Raw genomic sequence first — 20,160 nt, 5'->3', positions numbered from 1 at the left:
CAACTTTCCTTCTAAAACTCTGCACAACTTCTTCACCACATTTCCTTCTCTTGAAAAATATGCAACTTCTTGATTTTGACTTCGATCGTTATCTTTATTTTGGTAACTTGTAGTCACAAATAAGGTGACATGTAGTCATAGGTTACAAAGCAAAGGTTGAAAAGCAAAAAAAAAAAAAGAAAAAAAAAAGCACATAAAAAATAAAGGAAAAATACTGAGAAATTCTCTCTCTCTCTCTCTCTCTCTCTCTCTCTCTCTCTCTCTCTCTCTCTCTCTCTCTCTCTCTCTCTCTCTCTTCTTTTTTAGTCATCTCATTCTCTCTCTTCCCACTCATTCTCTCACTTTCCACTCATTCTCTCTCTATATGACAAGAGGCATATTTTACTTTTTTTCTCTCCAATTTCTAGGGGTGCAACTCGGGTCGGTTTGGGTTGGGTTGAGGCCAACCCGACCCGACCCAAGGAACCAATTTTTCCAACCCGAACCCGACCCGACCCGAGATTTTAAGCTTAAAAAAATAAAAAATAATTAAAATGTTGGGTTTTACTCGGGTCGGGTTGCCAAACCCTCAACCCGAACCCGACCCGACCTTTTTTCAGGTTGAACCCGACCCGAGTTGCACCCCTACTAGTTTCTCTCATTTTCTCTCCTCTCTCCATCTCATTTTCTCTCTTTGCTAGACCTTTTCGGGTCTAAATTAGGCCTTGACCTGAACACGGAAGTTGTTCTACGCGTCCAACCGAGTACATCCATCCCGTCTTCAACAAAAGACAGCACCCACCAGGCCTTCAATCATGTTCCAGCTCCCGATCAGCACCTTCCCGACATCTGATCAACGATCTTTGAAAGGCAGCCCCTTTCAATCGACATCGTAGGATTGCTACGAGTAATGTTGACTATAAACTAGCTATTGATGTGCATCGTAGGAACCTAATGAAGAGGCCTATGTAATGGTTCGTGTGTGTCTGACTGTTATCCCCGTAACTCATTCAAAAGTTACATGCTCAAGACATTGGACCTTTTTTGTATCCTGCGTAAATACGGCCCTAACGCATATTTATTAGACTTACTAATATGAATAGTAGCCCCATCGACGATCTTTGAAAGGCAGACCCTTTCAATCGACATCGTAGGATTGCTACGAGTAATGTTGATTATAAACTAGTTGTTGATGTGCATCGTAGGAGCCTAATGAAGGGTCCTGTGTAATGGTTCGTGTGTGTCCTGAGTGTTATCCCTGTAACTCATTCAAAAGTTACATGCTCAAGCCATTGGACCTTTTTTGTATCATTCGTAAATACAGCCCTAATGCATATTTATTAGACTTACTAATATGAATAGTAGCCCCATCTTCAATATAGAAGACCGTATCCCAAATCAAGGTACCTTTGAGCCTCCTCCTAGGCTGTGGGATGTTTCTAGAGGTCAGACTGCCGGCTCTTCTGTTCCAGCCTCAGTGCCTATGGTTCCGCCAGTTCCATCGACTCCTACCGACCATATCGATGCTATACTTGCAAATGAGATGGTTACGTCACACCATGGTGGATTTCAGTGCTATCTCTTCAAGTGGCGTCCTCAACCAGATTCCGGCGCTACTTGGCTTACAGAGGAGAAGTTTCACCAGTTCGCCATTTGGACCCTGACATCTTGGAGCAGTATCACACTCTTCACTCTCCGGAGGACAATTCTTTCCAGTAGGGGAGTTGGCAGGGATCTTAGACATCCGTTACGGACTTATTCAAGGCGGGGCGGCACTCAGGGAGCCCCATAGAGATATTTTACATATTTTTATTATCTTAGGGATATTTTGAGGATTATATGAGATTATTAGGGTTATTTTGATCTTTTAGGGATTTTAGGGGTGTTTTAGTCACATATGATTGTTAGTTGCCTACTCTGAAGCACGGGTACCCCTAAAAAGCCCTCGTACCCGTGTCGGGTGCGTATCCGGTACGGGTACGTTCGGGTACGTCCCGGGTACGCACCCGAGGGAATGTTTAAAAAAAATGGATTTTTGCGAGTCGGGTGCGTTTGGGGTGCGCCCCCCACGCACCTGACACGTTTATCTGTTTTTTTTTTTAAACCAAACTTAAGGGGGGTGTTTGGAGTAAAAGGGGGGGGTTTAAAAAAAACACGACTTAAAAGCAACGATTTGGGTTTTTTTTAAAACCCTAACCTGCAACTCATCTCTCTCTCTCTCTCTCTCTCTCTCTCTCTCTCTCTCTCTCTCTCTCCGGCTCTCCCTCCGACGGAACCTCCGGCACTCTCTCCGGCTATCCCTTCCACTCTATTAAAGGTATTTCTCTCTCACTCTCTCTCTCTCTCTCTCTCTCTACTGCTCTCTCTCTCTCTCTCTCTCAGCCTCTCAGCCTCTCTCCTCTCTGTGTTTCTCTCTCTCCCACTCTGTATCTCTTTCTTTCTCTGTTTTTTTTTATGGGTTTTGTCAATCAATTTTGATTCCAAAACAGGTTATTGAGTCCAAAAATCTGCTTTGGATTCACAATCTGTTCTCAAAATCGAAAAGTCAAAACAAACAGGGCCCAATAATCATTAATCTGTTTTGGTTTTGGATTTTGAGAACATTTTTTGGATTTTGTCAATCGATTTTGAGTCCAAAACAGATTATTGGGCCCTGTTTGTTTTGGATTTTGAGAACATTTTTTGGATTTTGTCAATCGATTTTGAGTCCAAAACAGATTAATGATTATTGGGCCCTGTTTGTTTTGACTTTTGGATTTTGAGAACAGATTGTGAATCCAAAGCATATTTTTGGACTCACAATCTGTTGAATCTAATTTTGAGTCCAAGAATCAGCTTCGGACTCACAATCTGTTCTCAAAATCCAAATCTGATTTTTGGGTGCAATACATGTTGGCTGCTGTTGAGAGTCCAAAACTGAGTTTTGGGTGCAATACCTGTTGGCTGTTGAGTGTTGACTGTTGAGAGTTCAAAACTTATTTTTGGGTGCAAATACCTGTTGTCTGTTACTCTGTTGAGACTTGAGAGTCCAAAACTGATTTTTGGATGCAATACGCCAATACCTGTTGAGACTTGAGACTTGAGAGTATAAAATTGCTTCATTATAAATTTATAATTGCATTGCATTGGATTGCCATTTGCCATTTGCCATTTGCCATTTGCCATTTGCCATTTGCCACTTGCCTTTTGAATTTATATGGGTATGTTTGGTTGTGTATACAATTGCTTAATTTACATGGGTATGTTTGGTTGTGTATACAAATTTACAATTGGTGTTGTCTTGTAAGTTGTAACCTTGTTTGTTTCACTTTGTGTAATTGAGAATTAGAGTCCCTTGTTTTGTTGGGTTGCAACGTTGCATACTAAAATTGTTTTTGTTGTTTAATATATTTTAGAATGTCTTCATCCGGTGCTAGTAGCGCCGCCCAAGCCGCACATACGTCTTCTACTGATGAAGATTTGTCGAAGCCTTTATGGAAGCATGTCTCTAGATTTGATAAAGATCCTAAGGGTGGAGGGAATGTGAGGTGGCAATGCAATTTTTGCAGTAAGAGTTTCAGTAGCTCTTACACAAGGGTTAGGGCGCACTTGTTGAAGATAGCGGGACAAGGAATCGGACCATGTCCTAAAGTGAAAGCAAGTGATCTACTTGCAATGCAAAGGTTTGAGGAAGAATGCAAAGAGATTATGAAGCAAAATGCTCCCAGGAAAGTGCCATTGCCGCCATCGTCGAGTACTGGATCATTGGGTTGCACAAGTATGTTTGTGGCTCCAAGTTATGATTTGAAGAAGAGAAAGACAAGTGGAAATGTGAGTGCACTTGAAAAAGCTTTCAACATGGCGGCCCGTGATCAACTACATGCCGAGATTGCTAGGATGTTTTACTCCGGTGGCTTGCCCTTTCACTAGCAAGAAACCCATACTATGCTAGTTCCTACACTTTTGCCGCCAACAATGCGCTTTCGGGGTATTTGCCTCCGGGGTACAACTTGCTTAAGACAACTCTACTTCAAAGAGAGAGGGCTAATATTGATAGGTTGTTGCAACCTATTAGAGACACGTGGAGGGAGAAAGGCGTGAGCATTGTTAGTGATGGATGGAGCGACTCACAGAGGAGGCCTCTCATTAACTTCATGGCGGTGTCGGAAGGTAGAGCTATGTTTCTTAAGGCGATAGATTGTTCGGGGGAGACAAAAGACAAGCATTTCATTGCTAACTTATTGAATGAAGTCATTAATGAGGTTGGACATGATAAGGTTGTCCAGGTAGTTACCGATAATGCTCCAAATTGCAAGGCGGCCGGACAACTTGTTGAAGCTCAATTTCCTTCCATATTTTGGACCCCGTGTGTGGTGCACACACTCAATCTTGCTTTGAAGAATATTTGTGCGGCAAAGAATGTGGAAGTAAATCAAATTGCCTATGGAGAATGTAGTTGGATCTCGGATATTGCGGGAGATGTCATGCTAGTGAAGAATTTCATCATGAATCATTCGATGAGATTGGTCATATTCAACGACTTCAATAGTTTGAAGTTGCTTTCTGTTGCCGAGACTCGCTTTGCGAGTGTTATTGTGATGCTTAAGAGATTTAAACTCTTAAAGCAAGGTCTACAATCGATGGTGATTAGTGACAAATGGAATTGCTATCGAGATGATGATGTAGGAAAAGCAAAGTTTGTGAAAGAGAAGGTGTTAGATGACATTTGGTGGGATTCTATCGATTACATACTCTCTTTTACATCTCCTATGTATGACATGCTAAGAGAGTGTGACACGGATAAGCCTTGTCTTCATTTGGTTTATGATATGTGGGACACGATGATTGAGAAAGTGAAGACGGCAATCTATAGGAAGGAAGCAAAGAGAAAAGAAGAAGAGTCTAGCTTTTATGAAGTGGTGCAAGAAATTCTTTTTGATCGTTGGAACAAGAGCAACACTTCGCTTCATTGCTTGGCTCATTCATTGAATCCAAGGTTAGGAGACTTCAAATTTTATTTAGATTAATAGTTATGTTCATTGTGAACTTTATTTCCTACTTTTAACATGAAACTAAATTATTTTTTCTATTCTTGAAGGTATTACAGCGAAGAATGGCTTAGTGCCAGTTCAAATCGTGTTCCTCCACATAAGGATACAGAGATTTATGCAGAGAGGGTAAAGTGCCTCAAAAGGTACTTTCCCAATTCAGCAGATCGCATGAAGGCTAATGTGGAGTTTGCCCACTTCTCTATGAAGTCTGGATTATTCAATGACATTGATTCCATCAATGACCGAGCTACTTTAGAGCCTGATGATTGGTGGGCTGTCCACGGTACGTGTGCTCCTATGCTTCAAAGCTTAGCTTTGAAGCTTCTTATGCAGCCTTCGTCTTCATCTTGTGCCGAGAGGAATTGGAGCACTTACTCCTTTGTGCATTCTTTGAGAAGGAACAAGATAACTCCACAACGGGCTCAGGACTTGGTTTTTGTTCATAGTAATCTTCGTCTTCTATCAAGACGATCTCCACAGTATGCACAGGGAGAGACGAGGATGTGGGACATAGGTGGAGATTCATTTGACTCTTTTGACGATGTTGGGGTGCTTGAAGTTGCTAGCCTTTCACTCGATGAGCCGGATTTTGAAGCCGTTGTTTTTACAGATGATGTAGATGATGATATTGGAGATGAGGCGACGGACATTGTATCTAATGAATGATGCGATCGTAACATCTTGTACTTAAAGTTGGAAGTTGGAACTTATGAAATATGGAGTAATATTAGATTTTGCTATTTTGGTGATGTTAATTGTAATTTGATTGTTCTTTAATTGTTTTTAATTTTTATAAATATATAATAAAATAATAAAAAATATTATTATATTTTACGTACCCGAACGTACCCGCACCCGGGTTTTTTGAAAAATCACGTACCCGCGTACCCGTGTCGTGTCGTACCCGTACCCCGTACCCGTGCTTCCTAGGTTGCCTATATAGGCTAATTTATGACTTTTTTGTTAGTTTTTTATGATTAATTGATTGATTAACTTTGAGTTCTCCCTCTCTTCTACTTCTACTTCTCTTCTTCTTCTACTTCTTTTCTCTCCCTAGCATGCACCTAGATCTAAACAACAACTCATCTCTTTGGAAGTCTTCCTGCAAAATAATTTTTCTTTAACTAATTCTTCATCTCTTCCCAAAGAGTATTGGTGGCTACCCTACAGATGTTGTTTCCTCTCCAAGTTCATCCACCGTACCTTAGCTTGCCCAACCAATTTCATCCCGGCAAATTTGACAGTCTGTTCATCTATCATGTTGACCAATCAAAATATTCCTCTATTGCATATAACCAGAACCCAAGACATTCTTCGGCATCGTTATTTCCATTAAACTCAGGCGCTTTCATGTTGATATTTCTTGTGGTATATCTCAAATGATGTGTAAAGCTCAGATATGGTCCATCCGTATAGCTTGGGGTTCATGAGAAGTCTACCATCATAGGAGGAAATCTTAATATCATGTAGCGATATCCTAACCTTGTTTCGTAGTTCAGTAGTGTACCTTCCCTTAAAAATCCAACTATTTTGATTTTCTTTGTCCATGGCAGTGTATATCATAAAAACTTGCATTATGGTTTACATGTAGTCTAGACTCTAGATAGCTAATTGTAACATTTAGTTTCTGAGTATGAAAATGATATTTGCACTCCCTTGTGATATTTTGACAACAACTAACATGAGAAAACAAGTAAAGGAAGGCAAATATTTAAACAAAGCAGTGTGAGTTCAGCACCCATTTTCAAGTATGTATCTTATGGAAATATCATAAGGGTACTGATTCGAGGTCCCTAAACTACACCACAAATAGGGTTGTGAGAGACACATTAGAAATCTACAAGATATTGTTCCCATAACATCTGGGTGTGTCTCTTAGTCTACTGACAGGCACCCATGTCACTCTGACCTTCAAAAAAGGGTATTTAGTTTTTTTTTTTTTTGGATGGGAAGGAAATGCCCGTGTCATTTTTATTTTTTTTTCAGGACTCAGGACTGTTCATAATTTTAAACACCATTAATTACTTGATAATGACAGGGTCAGACAGAACCAGATTCCAGAACAAGCCAAAATAGACAGGAAAACCTGCTAGAAATAAACTAACATGCAGGCTGATTAGTTTGGACAAGATGACTAATGGTTTTATGGGATCAAAGGTAAACAAATATATACAGTCCCCATGGATAGCCTCAACAGATGCAGTGAAGTTCTATTGAATATTTGAAATTAATTTTTTTGAATAAAAGGTGACTTTATTAATTGTTAATAAACATACAGAAAGATATAGGGGACAAGGTGTTCAAATATTTGAAATTAATGTACGCCCAACAAAACACCATTCTTAGGCTAAATGACCTAGAAAGGATAAAAAGCTGTGGTTGTAGGATGCCCCTCATCGAACCACTAAACAAAAGCCGAAGTAGAAATACTTTACAGCCACATCAACAATTTTGAGTTTGTGATTTTCTGCTTCTACTCTTAACATGGAAAACAATCCAAGTACAGATCTACAGATTCCCTGGTGGCACAGTATTTCCATGCAACATACAGTACTAAAAAAAAGTGTGATGTTAACAGAATCTAATTAACTAACCTGGCAATTACCATCTCCTTGAACCTTAAGCTCAATCAAGTCATATAACTGTAACCTACAGAGAAGACGAAATATCATATGATCAAACATGGTATAGAGAATATAGCAAAGTGTCATGATCCAAACACCTGCTAAACATATTATGATATGTACACGTACAAAGCTCGTAGAATAGTGTAAAGAATGTAATGTCACAACAATGTAGGGGGGTAATTTCTAAATGATTTCATTGAACTTATTGTTCGAAAAAGAAAATGATGTGGGGAAGGAGATTAAAATGGGGAGCTTCATATTCTAACAAGAAAATCCAAGAATCAATGGCGTCTTCTTTCCCTACTCCTCTTTCAATCATAAGCCCAACTCCCAAAGGTTAAAGATTGCTATGATATGCATATGGTCAGTCACAAGGATAAAAGATATTGATCAGAAACCCAACAGAGGAACTATTCCATGGTAAGCTGCTCTTATTACCACTTCGTGAAGAATACTTGGATGTGATGAAAAGAAAACAATATGCTATCTAGGATTCCAATACTTCAGGATTTTTTGAGACACTTCTAGATTTTTTTTTATTTGTTTTTCCTGAATACTACAACCACAACTTTACAATTACCATACCATTCAAAAAATAAAACTTTTCAAATACCGCATATTTTGAGTTTTACCCATACTAATAGTTTCTTAAATAAAGATAAAAAAAATAGTAAGTTTCTTAAATAAAAATAGTATATATGCTTAGATGGATGTGCAGCCACACAAGGTTAGATCGAATTAAAAATGAAGACCTTGGTAAAAAGGTGGGCGTGGCTTAAGATGGTTTGGGCATATCCAACGTAGGCTTTTGGATGCTCCAGTGAGAAGAAGTGACTCGTGCCAAGTTGATGGAGTAAAAAGAGGTAGGCGTAGGCCGAAAACAACTTGGGTAGAAACAGTGAGAAAAGACTTGAGGGCTAGGAACATAACAGAGAACATGACCTTGGATAGGATAGAATGGAAGAAAATGATCCATGTAGACGAACCCAACTAGTGTCAGGATTAGAATTAGTCAATTTGAATCGGGTAGATCCGTTCACTTTCTTCATGAAAATTTTCTAAAGGATTCATTAGCCAACCCCAACTAGTTTGGGACAAAGGCTTAGTTGAGTTGAGTTGAGTATATATACTTAACGTATCAAAATTTTAATATATCTTGTTATAACCATATTATTATGTAAAAAAATAAAATTTGATAATTGATTAAGATATTTTTGGCGAATCCACGAATCGTTCTTTTTGTGGTTTGCCGAATCCGACACTCGATGCCCGTGTCGGATTCCGACACTTGTATCCATACTGATGCAACATAGCTTTCCAGGGGTATTAAAGACTATACCTGTCTAGCAGCCTTTGATGGTCTGAAGTTGCTTCATCAACAGAAGGTATTTCTCCATTAATTCTAGGTACATGCTGCACAAAACCAAATATTACAATACTCAAAGGAGTGCTAGTGATTTAGAACTTAAGCCAAGAAAACACTTAACATAGCAGCCATATAATTAGGGAAAAAAACAGAACTACTTCATAGAGAAAATGTAAAATCAATCAATCAATCAAATAAATGTAAAATCAATCAATTGGGAAGATCCGGATAGAGAAAATGTAAGAATTACATTTGCATCATTTTTAGAAATCATGAGAAATGTTGGGCTTATTATCTTTCTATTTCTGACTCAGGAACGGTAGTAGATTTCGGAAAAACAACTTAGCCAAGTTTACGGGCCAGAATTAGTTTTCGGTGGATGGAGGAGATGGATTCATGGTTTAGGAAAGCATGTAAAAAGTGAAAAACAATGAGAATATTAAAAAAAAACAGAAACTATCTTGAAAAAATCATATCATACATCATTAAATGAGAGATTTGAACTCCAAAAACCAGCAAAAACTTACAGGAACAGGAACCATCTGATTCAACCTCTTGCCTACTTCACCATCTAGAGCGAAAAAATCATCTGCTAGCTCTAGTGAACAAGATCGCTCCTCTCCATCATATGATTTTTCTCCGGGGCTTGAACATGCACTAGACGATTTCATATCATCTGTGTCGTCCTCCTGGCTACCCGTATTCCCTGCATATGATAAAGGATATGATCACAACGGAAGAAAGCTCAAGGAAATCTAACAAATTTATCAATAGATCAAACCAGCAGTCCCAAACTATCCCAATACCTGAACTAAAGTTTCTCGTAGACAGACCAAGCCAGTCTTGTGCAAGAATGGATGCTTGTAAATGCTCTTCCCCAGTATGCGAAGATCCGGATGCTTCTGCGACTGCAAGTTGTGATAGTTCCTCCTGAAGGGCATGTGCAATAATCTCATCATTCTCCACAGTAGCACACTGTGTGTTAAAATGGCATTCTCTGGCATACTCTCCATCATAGTAGTCGGCATTTTGAGTAGCAGCTCCACAATATTCATAGTTTGAAGATGGATCACCGTCGAGAAGATCGAGGCCCCACCGAACAACATCCGGATCTTGCTCGTAGGTAATCATCGGCTTTAAATAGAATTTTCAAGCAGAAAGCTGGTAATCAATGGAGAAACTGAATTAATACCCCCAACCAATGATAGTAGCTTCAAGTAATGCCAAACATCTCTAAAGATAATATATCTAATCCAACATTGTCCTATAGAATAAACACAATGCTGTACTCTTACAGCAACTCAGCTAGGCATGTTTTTCAAAATGCAAGTGGTGCAAATTTATTATTGAGTAGAGTCCAAATACATGTCAAAATTAATTTGGGCAGTCCTGTTCTATTATACTTGTGGTGCACACAATTGACAATCAAAACCATTGATCTGATGAGGCACAGCCATGCAACACTATGGGTCAAACTTCCACGCCAGATCGATATCCATCCATTAGAAAAGGGATGCCAACATCAAAAGTGCAACTCATGCTCTCAATGTCGTACGAAGCCCACATGAAACGGCCCACATGTTTTAATTTCCATTCCCACCCTCACATAATCCTTTAGTCTAACACACATAGATTTCAGTAACATTAAGTCACATTGACCGAAATGCTAGCATTTTAATATGTAAATTATAGAACTTCAGTCGACGTGTTAAAATTTCGACCAAAGTGCATACAGAAGTTTGGGTTTTCAACTCATCAAAAAAAAGTTTGGGTTTTCTCATTTTTTTTCTTAGAAAGTACTTATTTTATGTTTTGCCGCTTGTTTCTTCAATTATGGTGCATATGCATCAACTAATTACAAATTTGATGCGTTTGCACATGGATTAGTGCATGAATTTATTTTTCAGGGATTTATGGTTTTGAAAAATGGAAAAAGTATATTTCTGAATAAAAACTAATCATATGTGCATGTTAGCTTCAAATTTTAATATATGAGAGTTCTTATTGCCCAATCTAACAATCGACGAAGTCCAAATTTTTTATATTGAAAATTAATTATTTTAATTAGTGTTTAAAAAATTCTTTAAATTTTCATCCTTATATTGTACTCATACTTCATATTGTACTTTCTTTATAAAACTAATGAATGGAGTGGCAGAGGACCATAGGAATTAGCTTGATCAGATTGGCAGCCACTTCCACAAACCTTGGGCCGCCAAAAAAAATGAACGCGTTCAGGTTGGTGACAATAGGAACATGCATTCCACACTTAGCAATTAGACATTGACTCCCTTTCTTAGACAACTAGTATTTTTTTAGATACCTATACTTTATAATCACAATCTCTTATTATAGACTTTGTAGCATACCATGAAATCGGAAACTACCCTACTTTATTTAAACAGACAAACAAAAACTAGAGGACTCAATTAAGACTTTCTAAAAGGCTTAGAACAGAAATAGCAACTTACTTTAAGTAGAATCTAACTTACCAAAAGACTTAGTTCCCAATTAGGAAACTTTTACAAAGACTAAAAATTAATAAGCTCAAACCAAAAAGCGTAGAGCCATGATGACCACCAAGTTGGACCCCGATACAAAATTCTTATAAAACCAAATAGAATAAAATGACATGTGGGACAGTTTGACTATAGTCAACTGCCCAAAATTAAAAAGTTGCCCCTATCGGTAATTTTCAAGGAAATGGAATAGGGGTGAATTTTTGGTGGATCACACTATCTCTTAAAGTCTTGGGAAGCTCCTGGGGGTCCCACATTAGATAATGCCAAGCTTGTTGAACCTAGCAAAGAGCATATTGGAAATATTTTTATCTAAATAAAGAGTTAAACCCCTATCATAGACACATTCAGAATAGTGTTGATGATATTAAGGTAACTATAGAAAAGGAGGCGACAGATAGATTAGAGCTTCATATTGGCCAATAGATGCCTCTTTAAAGGCTTCTTTAAAAACCGTTTCGCTTTTCCTCCTCTCCATTGTATTATTATACCTTCTTGCATCTTCCTTATGCCTTACGCTTTTTAAATTAATTATATCTTCATAATAATTCAAAAAAGAAAAAAAGAAAAAAAAAAAAAAAACCCATACCAAGTCATCTCACCAAGCTTTCTATCACCTTCACAATAGCCCATGGTGAAAAGCTTTACTTGAAGCAACCCCCACTGAGAAGATGATACACGCTTTGTCCACTGCAATCTTAGCTGACTAAGTGGAAAAGGCACTTCTAAACTATCCCATAGAAGCTCCCGGAGTGGCAATACAAACATAATTTTTTTTCTTTCAACAGAGTACCAAGGTTTAAATCGCATAGAAAGAGAGACAACTCATCCAGGCTGTAATGGTTTCGGCCAAGACGAAACTCAAACTAGCGTGTGAGTCGAGAAAAAGGTCTAACTCGCAATTTTCATCTTGGCCAAACCTTCACTAGTTCATTTCAACTGACTCATATTCACTTTGTCCAAAATTATAAAATACAGTTCCACCTTTTTTTTCTTGCCTGAGGAACATTGTTTAAAGACTCACTTAGTCAATAAGTGAATCGACCGAGTCATCTTGGCTTGGTCATATCGAGTTAATTCGGAAATCCTTTGGCTGACCTAAGTTAATATAAACTCTGTGTCAATCATTAAATAGAGCCCAAATTGAAAATATATAGAATCAACCGAAGAGAAAAACTGAATCCAATAAAAAAAGAATATTTTTATCTATATCTATTTTGAATCGTTTTGGCGGCATGGCTGAGCGGTAAGGTGACTTTTTCTCCAAATACAAGTTTTTAAACACTGATTTTGAAGCTTCCATCGGGGATCAAAAATCAAGAAATTCATATTGAAACACATATTCACGCATTGAAGTGCTTGAACAAAATTATCTACGGAATTGGACCCTATGAACGGTCAACGGAGACATCCTTGGTAGGTGAGGACCTTAACGTTATCAAATCATCCGTCCGGGCCAGGCGCTTTGTCTGGGTTTGCTTCACGTGGGCCCAACCCTTCCACTTCATGGATTCGCTGGTTTTCTGAGTGACGCATTTGACCCGTCTTTGCTCTTAGCTTAGCGGTGCTATGGGTTCGATTCTTCCTCGATCTCGATCTCTGGCGAACAGAGGGCAAATCAAATAACAACGTGGGCAATTCCTGAATATCGATAGAACGTTAAGGACAGGTTTTGTGTTTTTCCCTTCCTATGTTTATCTGAAGACGATGTGGCAAAGTGAGCCTAGTGAAGTTTTTTAAGATCCTCGCCACAACATTAGCAAGATGCAAGGGCAGGTTCTTTGTACAAAACATTTCGTCTGAAAACTTATTTTGTAAAAATTGGAGTGGATCACTGTATCACTCTTAGCGTGGATGCTTTTCAGAACAAGGTTTCAAACGCCGGTTTCAATATGGACTTTGATCCCCACAGTAGTGGAAGTACTTCGAATCGTTATAGAAGTCTGGAAATATTGTAAAATCATGAAAGTTAATGGAAGTCAATGGAAATTTACAATAAAACTTTAGGAATGCTAGAATAGACACAAATACACAAGCACACAACCATTCGAAAAAAAAAACACAAATACACAATTAGAAACAATCACATAAGTTAAAGTACCGTCCATGATGGTTTTAACACAATCAAACCCCTAGTGACATGCGTTGCTGCGCATGCCTGAAACAGTCAGGCCCATGTATTTCACAACTTTTAAATGTTGATGATCATGTATTAATAATTCCTTGATAAATGGGGGTTTTCAGTTATGTGAGTGCACCTCAGGCAATTAAACTTCGGACTTTGGTACAGACTTCGACTTTCGTCCCCGCGAAAGTCGACAAATCTCGTCCGAAATTGACACAAGATGGTGGAAGACGGATACGGGTACGGGGTGCGGGCTACGGGTATGGGGTGTGGGTACGTGGATACGTGATTTAAAAAAAGAAAAAAAAAAAAAAGAATACATGTACGTTAGGGGTACGCTGAATATAATATATATTTATATTTTATTATATTTTTATAAAAATTATAAAATTAAATAATGAAATTTAATTGTCGGTCTCCTCTTGTCTCCCAACTACGATTTTGTCGGTCTCCTAAACGATACGGTCGGTCTCCTTCTTCTCTCATCTCCCAATGACGATTTTGAGGAAATCCAAGATTCTAAAATCCGCGTATCCAAACAGCCCCTATGATCTTATCTCCATGTTGAAGATGATCACCAATGAGAATTTTAAAAAAATAGGATACGGGTACATTGGGCCTCCAGAGAGTGCGGGTGCGCCAGTACGCACCCAGGGAGTAATCGGGCGCACCCCCACCCAATACGCTTCACAGTTTGTTGGGAGGCAGCCATTAGTCAATCTCCCTCCAATGGGAGCCTGACTCACATGGTACAACCATCATGGTGCTCCATCAATGAATAGATTGGAAAGATTCTTGATGTGTGCTATGTGGAGCATGAAGTTCCTTGGAGCAATGCAGATGGCATTGCCCAAGCCGACTTCAAACCCTTGCTCGATCTAGCTCGAGCCTATGATTATTTCATGTTTTTGGTTTGCTTTGGAGTGGTTGAAGGAACCTTATTTGGTAGACAAAATTGGTGAATGGTGCAGCGAGGTGAATCATGTGGGGCGATGGCTGCTAGATTGGCTCAAAACAGCAATACACCAAGACAAAGCTTAGGATGTGGGCCAAGGGAACATTTTGATTCATTCGGCAAAGGAAAGATGATACTTGGCCAGATTGCTTTGCTGGATAGGAAAGAATAGGAGGCCCTCTAAGCATAGTTTTAAATTTCTCTGAAACGACCGAAATGTTTCGTTCCCATCCCCACCAAAACGAAATCTACATGAATTCCTTCCATGTCATTATTTCTGTTGAAAATCACAAAATTTCGATCGAAATTCCCAAAATTCCACCGAAAATCACGAAATTCGACAGAAATTGTCGAAAAGATAAAAAATGGAAAGATGTTACGATTTGCATTTCATTTCATTTCATTAATGTACAGAATGATATTTGGTTTCTAACTTCTAAGCTTATTCAAGCATTTCCAAAAGTTTCATCTTAAAGTTTCATCATTTGCATATGTTTCCAAACATTTCCGTGATTTTACAAGATTTCCACTAAAATTTCCACCGAAACCAAAATGTTTCCAATTATGTGCTGACCGAAACCAAACTGAAACTGAAATTCAAAACCTTGACTCCACTACTCTCCAATGACTTAAAACACTTATAATTCACAGAACATATGTGATTTTGATAGGAGTTAAGAAGATGAGGCCCATCGTCAATATTAAAAGAGTTTTATTTCGAGGCCCATTATTGTTATAGCCTCCAATGAGGTGAAAGTCCTCACAATTAGGAAGGGCGTCCTGGTCATTGAGTGCATAGCCCTTAGCTCCATGATTGTTGATGGTGATTCACTTGACGCCATCCGATGGACATAAGAGGGGAAAGTTTGTTGGAGACTTGTCAACGTGATGAAGATATTTTGGATCACATTGACAGTGAGACGCCTTCTTTTGAGCACACTTTTCGACCAAAAATGGGGATGTGGATGCATTATCCTGTGGTGGAGTGACTCAGGAAGCCATTCGTAACCACATACCGTTTGTGGATCTCAATTGAGTTTTCTCTGTTGTTTTCTATTTTTTGTTATTCTTAACCAGCTCGACCGGGAGATGTTTTCTTGTGTTTGACTCAAAACTCCATATAGCTTTTGATAACCAATGAAAGAAATAAAAACAGAAAAAAAATTCTATGGATTTAGGTTGCAATCTACAGTCACCAAGAGAGCCTATATGGTTTAACTACTCTACATGGAAATGTTGGATCATAGTTGCTACAGTGGGAAGCGAGTACAAGAAGCGATGCGGGAAGAAAAACCGGAAAGCGATGGGTTTAGTAAAGAGAAAATGCAGGAAGCAAAAAAGTTCTAAAGAAAGTAAAGAGAAAGTGTGTGGGAAGCACGATTGGAAGTCAACATTAAGCATGTAAAAAGCCTCATTGGAAGTACACAATAAATGCATACAATTAGTAGGATTGTAGTAGGTTAGGAGTAAAGGGTTAGTATTATTAAGAGTTAAAAGTAGAAAAGAAGGCTTCATGACAAATTAAAATTACATTTTTTAGGAATTTACAGCTTCACATGTTTTATTCATGTATATTTAGTGTTTAAATTTTTGAAAAAAACTCAACTTTTAAATGCACTCTTTTTTTAAATATGCACCTTCAGCATCCATCAAGAGGAGAAAATATTCTATTTTTAATAGTAAAAATAATTTATTAGAAGAAAAACAGGACCGAGATGGTCGATACAAAAAAGGAACAAAAAAAAAACAGAGGAAGAAAGAAAAACGGAGGAAACAGGAAACTGATCTAAGAGGCAAGGGATTGTAGACTTTTAACAATTCCTTATTCACACCCTCTCTCGCTAAGCTATCTGCTATACAGTTGGCAGAAAAAGGAATGAAAAAAAAACAGAGGAAAAAAGAAAACTGAGGAAACAGGAAAGAGATCAAAGAAGCAAGGAATCATAGACTTCTAATGATTCCTTATTCACACCCTCTCTCGCTAAACTATCTGCTACACAGTTGGCCGATCTTCTCACATGATGAAAGGCTAAAGATGAGGACCCAATCCAGTCTTGGATTTCATCAAAGTAACGGACAAATCTCCAAGGATGATGATGAGAGCACAAGACCCACCGGATGACATTTAAGGCATCTCCTAAATTTGGGAAGTGAGGAGTTAGCTTCCGAAAAGAGCACCAACCAAGAAACAATTGTTAGAAAACAATGACTCATTTCTCGACAGAACAAAGAAATACTCAACATTGGACCAACAATTCCAACCCAGCCTAATACAACGCATGGAAGAGAGACTAAAATAATCCCACGTCCGGGAGATAGCCTCAAGAACAATAGAAGAAGAATAGGGGAGAACTAGAAGAATATAGGAGAAGAGATGATTTCCCATTCCTGTTCTTCAATGGAAAGTTACAAATCCCTTGTAATCTCAAAGATCCCTCTCACAGCATTTTCCTAAACTGAAACTGAATAGTCCTAACAAAGCCAAATAAGGTCAATAGCCAATAAGATTTAAGAGTCTTCCTAAATCTCTAAATAAAAGAGATAAGGAATGATAAATTGATGGCGCGCCGGCAAAAACCAGTTACAAGGGCGCCCCGTTCATAGCAAGAAAGTGCATTTACAGGGGGAACAAAAAAAAATACGGAAATGGCATTGACAACAATAAAATTAGGAAAACACTTCCAAAACGGGATCCTGTGCAGAAAATAAGGGGTGGATAGGACCTATTGATTTGGCAATTTTCACGTTTTTGGCATTTGTAGGGATACGCGCACCCTTTTTTAGTTGTGCACATGTCATGTGGAGGACCCATGTTCTTTTTCATCTCAGGATCCCGTTTTGCTAGCAACCGTCATAAAATTAATGAACCAGAAATGCACTTTGCTTATAATGACCAATAGTAGTGCTTTCTTTTTCTTTTTTTTTGCAAGGGCAACCTTCAGTCTATTATCCCTCTAATAACTAATAGATATAGATATTTCTGACATAATATCAAGCCACGTTCGTATCACAACCCCCACTGACCCATCCGCCAGTCTTTATAAGGCTCAAAGCGATCGAGTTTGAGATCAATAACACAAACAACTGCCATTCGTCAAAATGGAAAATTCTGATTGATCACTTGAACAAATCTCAATTAGGAAAAAAAAAGATCAATCGAGCAAATTACACTAAAAAAAAGATCAATCAACAAGATTACACGAAAAAAAAAGATCAATAGACAAAATTACACAACAAAAAACAAACATCCCAATCTGTGTATAATAAATAAATCGAACTAATTACAATTAGGGAAAAAAAAGATCAATTGAAAAAATTACACTAATAAAGATCAATCGACAAGATTACATGAAAAAAAAAAAGATCAATCCACAAAATCACACCACAAAAACAAGCATCCCAATCTCTGCATAATAAATAAACAAATCATATATAAAAAGCTGATCAAACAAAAACAAAGAACGTAAAAGAGAAAGAAAAAAACTAACGAATTTCAAACCCTAGAATAAACCTCTAAACATTTCAAGTTGCTAATCCAAACGTAAATCGAGATTCGAACAAACTTAAAAAACATACCTTCGCACAAAACCTTGAAAATTCCAATTCCACTCCGTAACGAAGATCGAGAGCCCCGATAGAATCAATTACCTTCAATTCCAAGAAAATAAAATGAGTTTTTAGAGAGAGAGAGAGAGAGAGAAAAAAAATAGAAAGCGGCTACGGGACGTCACATACAGAGAGAAAAAAAAAAGGATAACAAAAGGAGGATTTTGCGGAAACGAAAATCTCAAAATCAAGAGACGTCATGCGTTTATATACAAGTTCTAAAAGTTATCGTCCCTGCGAGTTCAGAAGATCGACGGTTCTGAATGGGGGAAATTAGGTTTCCGTACGGCTTAGAAGTTGCCGTCTCTTTAAGCGTCTGTTTCTTAAATATCTCTTTCGTGTCAAACCACTAAACCTCGACGGTTAGTTAGTGCAGAGTTGAGATCTCAACCGTTGATTGGAGTGATGGAGGGCGATGATAGAAATCCGATGATAAGATTATTCTATCATGCTTGGACTGACTCCTTGTGCAGACTCATATACGAAAGGACTGACTCCTTGTGCACAACCCCAAGAGGGGAGTGCTAATGAGACTAGGCTAGTCTCCTAAAAGAAGAGGAAATAAAAATGGTGTTAGTGAGACTGGGCAAGTCTCCTAAACACAGAGATGGGCTCCAAGTAACCTTATCATTGCCCCTGCAATGATAAAAGGATAGAAGGTATGGGCAATTAATAAACCGAGTTCGTCTTCAACCAATAGGGGGTACAAGTTGGGATACAACCTAGAGAAGGTTCTATAAATGGAGGCTAAGACATGCCTCCTATGGGTTGACGCACTAATAAGATAAAGCTTGTCTCCAAAGGATGGGTGACTTTTCTACCGAGACATAGCTTGTCTCTAAAGGGTATGACTTTTCTACATGGGACAAAGCTTGTCTCCGAAGAGGGGCTCTAGATGACTCTTTCATTGCCCTTACAATGATAAGGCTCCTATGTTTAAGGGCATCCAAAAAACTGAGCAAGTCTTAAAAAAAACGAGGGGAATGCTACTTGGACTAAGCGAGTCCCCTATGGATGGGCTTGAGCTATCGCCTTCATCGCCCCTGCAATGAATAAGGCTTGCTAATGTTCAAGATTCATGTCTAAAAGACTAGGAAAGTCTTCTAAAAGAAGGGGGAAATGCTACACCCAAATTTATGAGAAACGAAAACTATACTGATAAGACATTTGCATTCTTCAACAGATCAAGCTTATCCAAAACTTAATCAAACAAGATTAGTAGATGTAACATAAACCCAACATAAAACTATTGTCACAACGCATGTCCACTGATTCACTTGAAAATAACAGGCAAAGATTGTATTTGAAAAGAATCCTAGACTTTATTCATTGGCCTTTACCTATACATTCAATTAATTAAGGAATTTTAAAATTCGGATAACACAAACCTCATTTGAATAGCCTATGTCCATACAAGCTCAAAAGCAAGCTTACCCTCAACTAATTAATAACCTCATGGATTCAACTAGGATGTAAATAAGATTGAAAGCATATCATTGAATGATACTCTACAGCCTATGCATACAAGTTCAAAATGAGTCTACTCCTAACTAATTTACACCTTATAAATTCAATTAAAATGTACACTGAATTGAAAACATGTCATCAAATAATTTTCCATTAATTTGTAAAGCTCAAAAAACCATTACCAACAGGTTAATCACGTTTCATAGCAATGTTACACAAGCACTTTAAAATTGGGTTATGTCTTAATTGGCATGAGCACATGATTAACATACAGACATCAAGATTTATCAAGATTTCATGTACACCTTTACTTAATAGTCATAGAAAGGTCAGATCACAAGTTCAAAAGGCCAATTGCATCATACAACAACCAAGATTTGTTGAGCTTATGCCCTTTCTTTCATAAAAATGTGATGCATGGCATATAGCAAAATATGATTATATCAATGCAATTTCCCAAGAGAATTGGAGATAGAGGAAAAACTC

The 20,160-nt window shown here is 38.1% G+C and overlaps 2 protein-coding genes across 9 annotated transcripts in view; one reads left to right on the top strand and one right to left on the bottom strand.

Annotated features, from left to right (window-relative positions):
- LOC143855494 (OVARIAN TUMOR DOMAIN-containing deubiquitinating enzyme 12-like) overlaps positions 1-20,160 on the bottom strand; it is a 56,018-nt gene that overhangs the window by 33,343 nt on the left and 2,515 nt on the right. For all 8 annotated transcript variants that reach the window (XR_013237887.1, XR_013237888.1, XM_077365615.1 and 5 more), the window contains 5 exons: positions 18,178-18,249; positions 9,809-10,163; positions 9,530-9,708; positions 8,976-9,049; positions 7,604-7,658 (listed from right to left, as the gene is read on the bottom strand). Coding sequence is in view for 6 of the 8 variants with exons in the window: in XM_077365615.1 (XP_077221730.1) it covers positions 7,604-7,658; positions 8,976-9,049; positions 9,530-9,708; positions 9,809-10,133 (633 nt within the window). In the remaining 2 variants the exon portion in view is untranslated. The remainder of the gene's footprint in view (positions 1-7,603; positions 7,659-8,975; positions 9,050-9,529; positions 9,709-9,808; positions 10,164-18,177; positions 18,250-20,160) is intronic.
- LOC143855388 (uncharacterized) lies at positions 3,215-5,675 on the top strand. Its single transcript, XM_077365505.1, has 4 exons — positions 3,215-3,261; positions 3,375-3,736; positions 3,889-4,954; positions 5,057-5,675. Exons 1-4 carry the CDS (start codon positions 3,215-3,217, stop codon positions 5,673-5,675), a joined length of 2,094 nt encoding a protein of 697 aa, XP_077221620.1.

This window comes from Tasmannia lanceolata, unplaced genomic scaffold, assembly GCF_043159265.1.
Source record: "Tasmannia lanceolata isolate RefF3 unplaced genomic scaffold, GAP_Taslan_0.1 ptg000021l, whole genome shotgun sequence".
NCBI lineage: Eukaryota > Viridiplantae > Streptophyta > Magnoliopsida > Canellales > Winteraceae > Tasmannia > Tasmannia lanceolata.
The sequence above is the reverse complement of the archived record's forward strand: the minus strand, read 5'-3'. Positions and strand labels throughout refer to the sequence as shown.

Coding starts and splice junctions, on each gene's coding strand:
- LOC143855388 (XM_077365505.1), top strand. CDS start 3,215: ATGGGTATGTTTGGTTGTGTATACAAATTTACAATTGGTGTTGTCTT. Junction 3,262..3,374: donor TTTACAATTGGTGTTGTCTT/GTAAGTTGTAAC, acceptor AATATATTTTAG/AATGTCTTCATCCGGTGCTA. Junction 3,737..3,888: donor TGGATCATTGGGTTGCACAA/GTATGTTTGTGG, acceptor CCCTTTCACTAG/CAAGAAACCCATACTATGCT.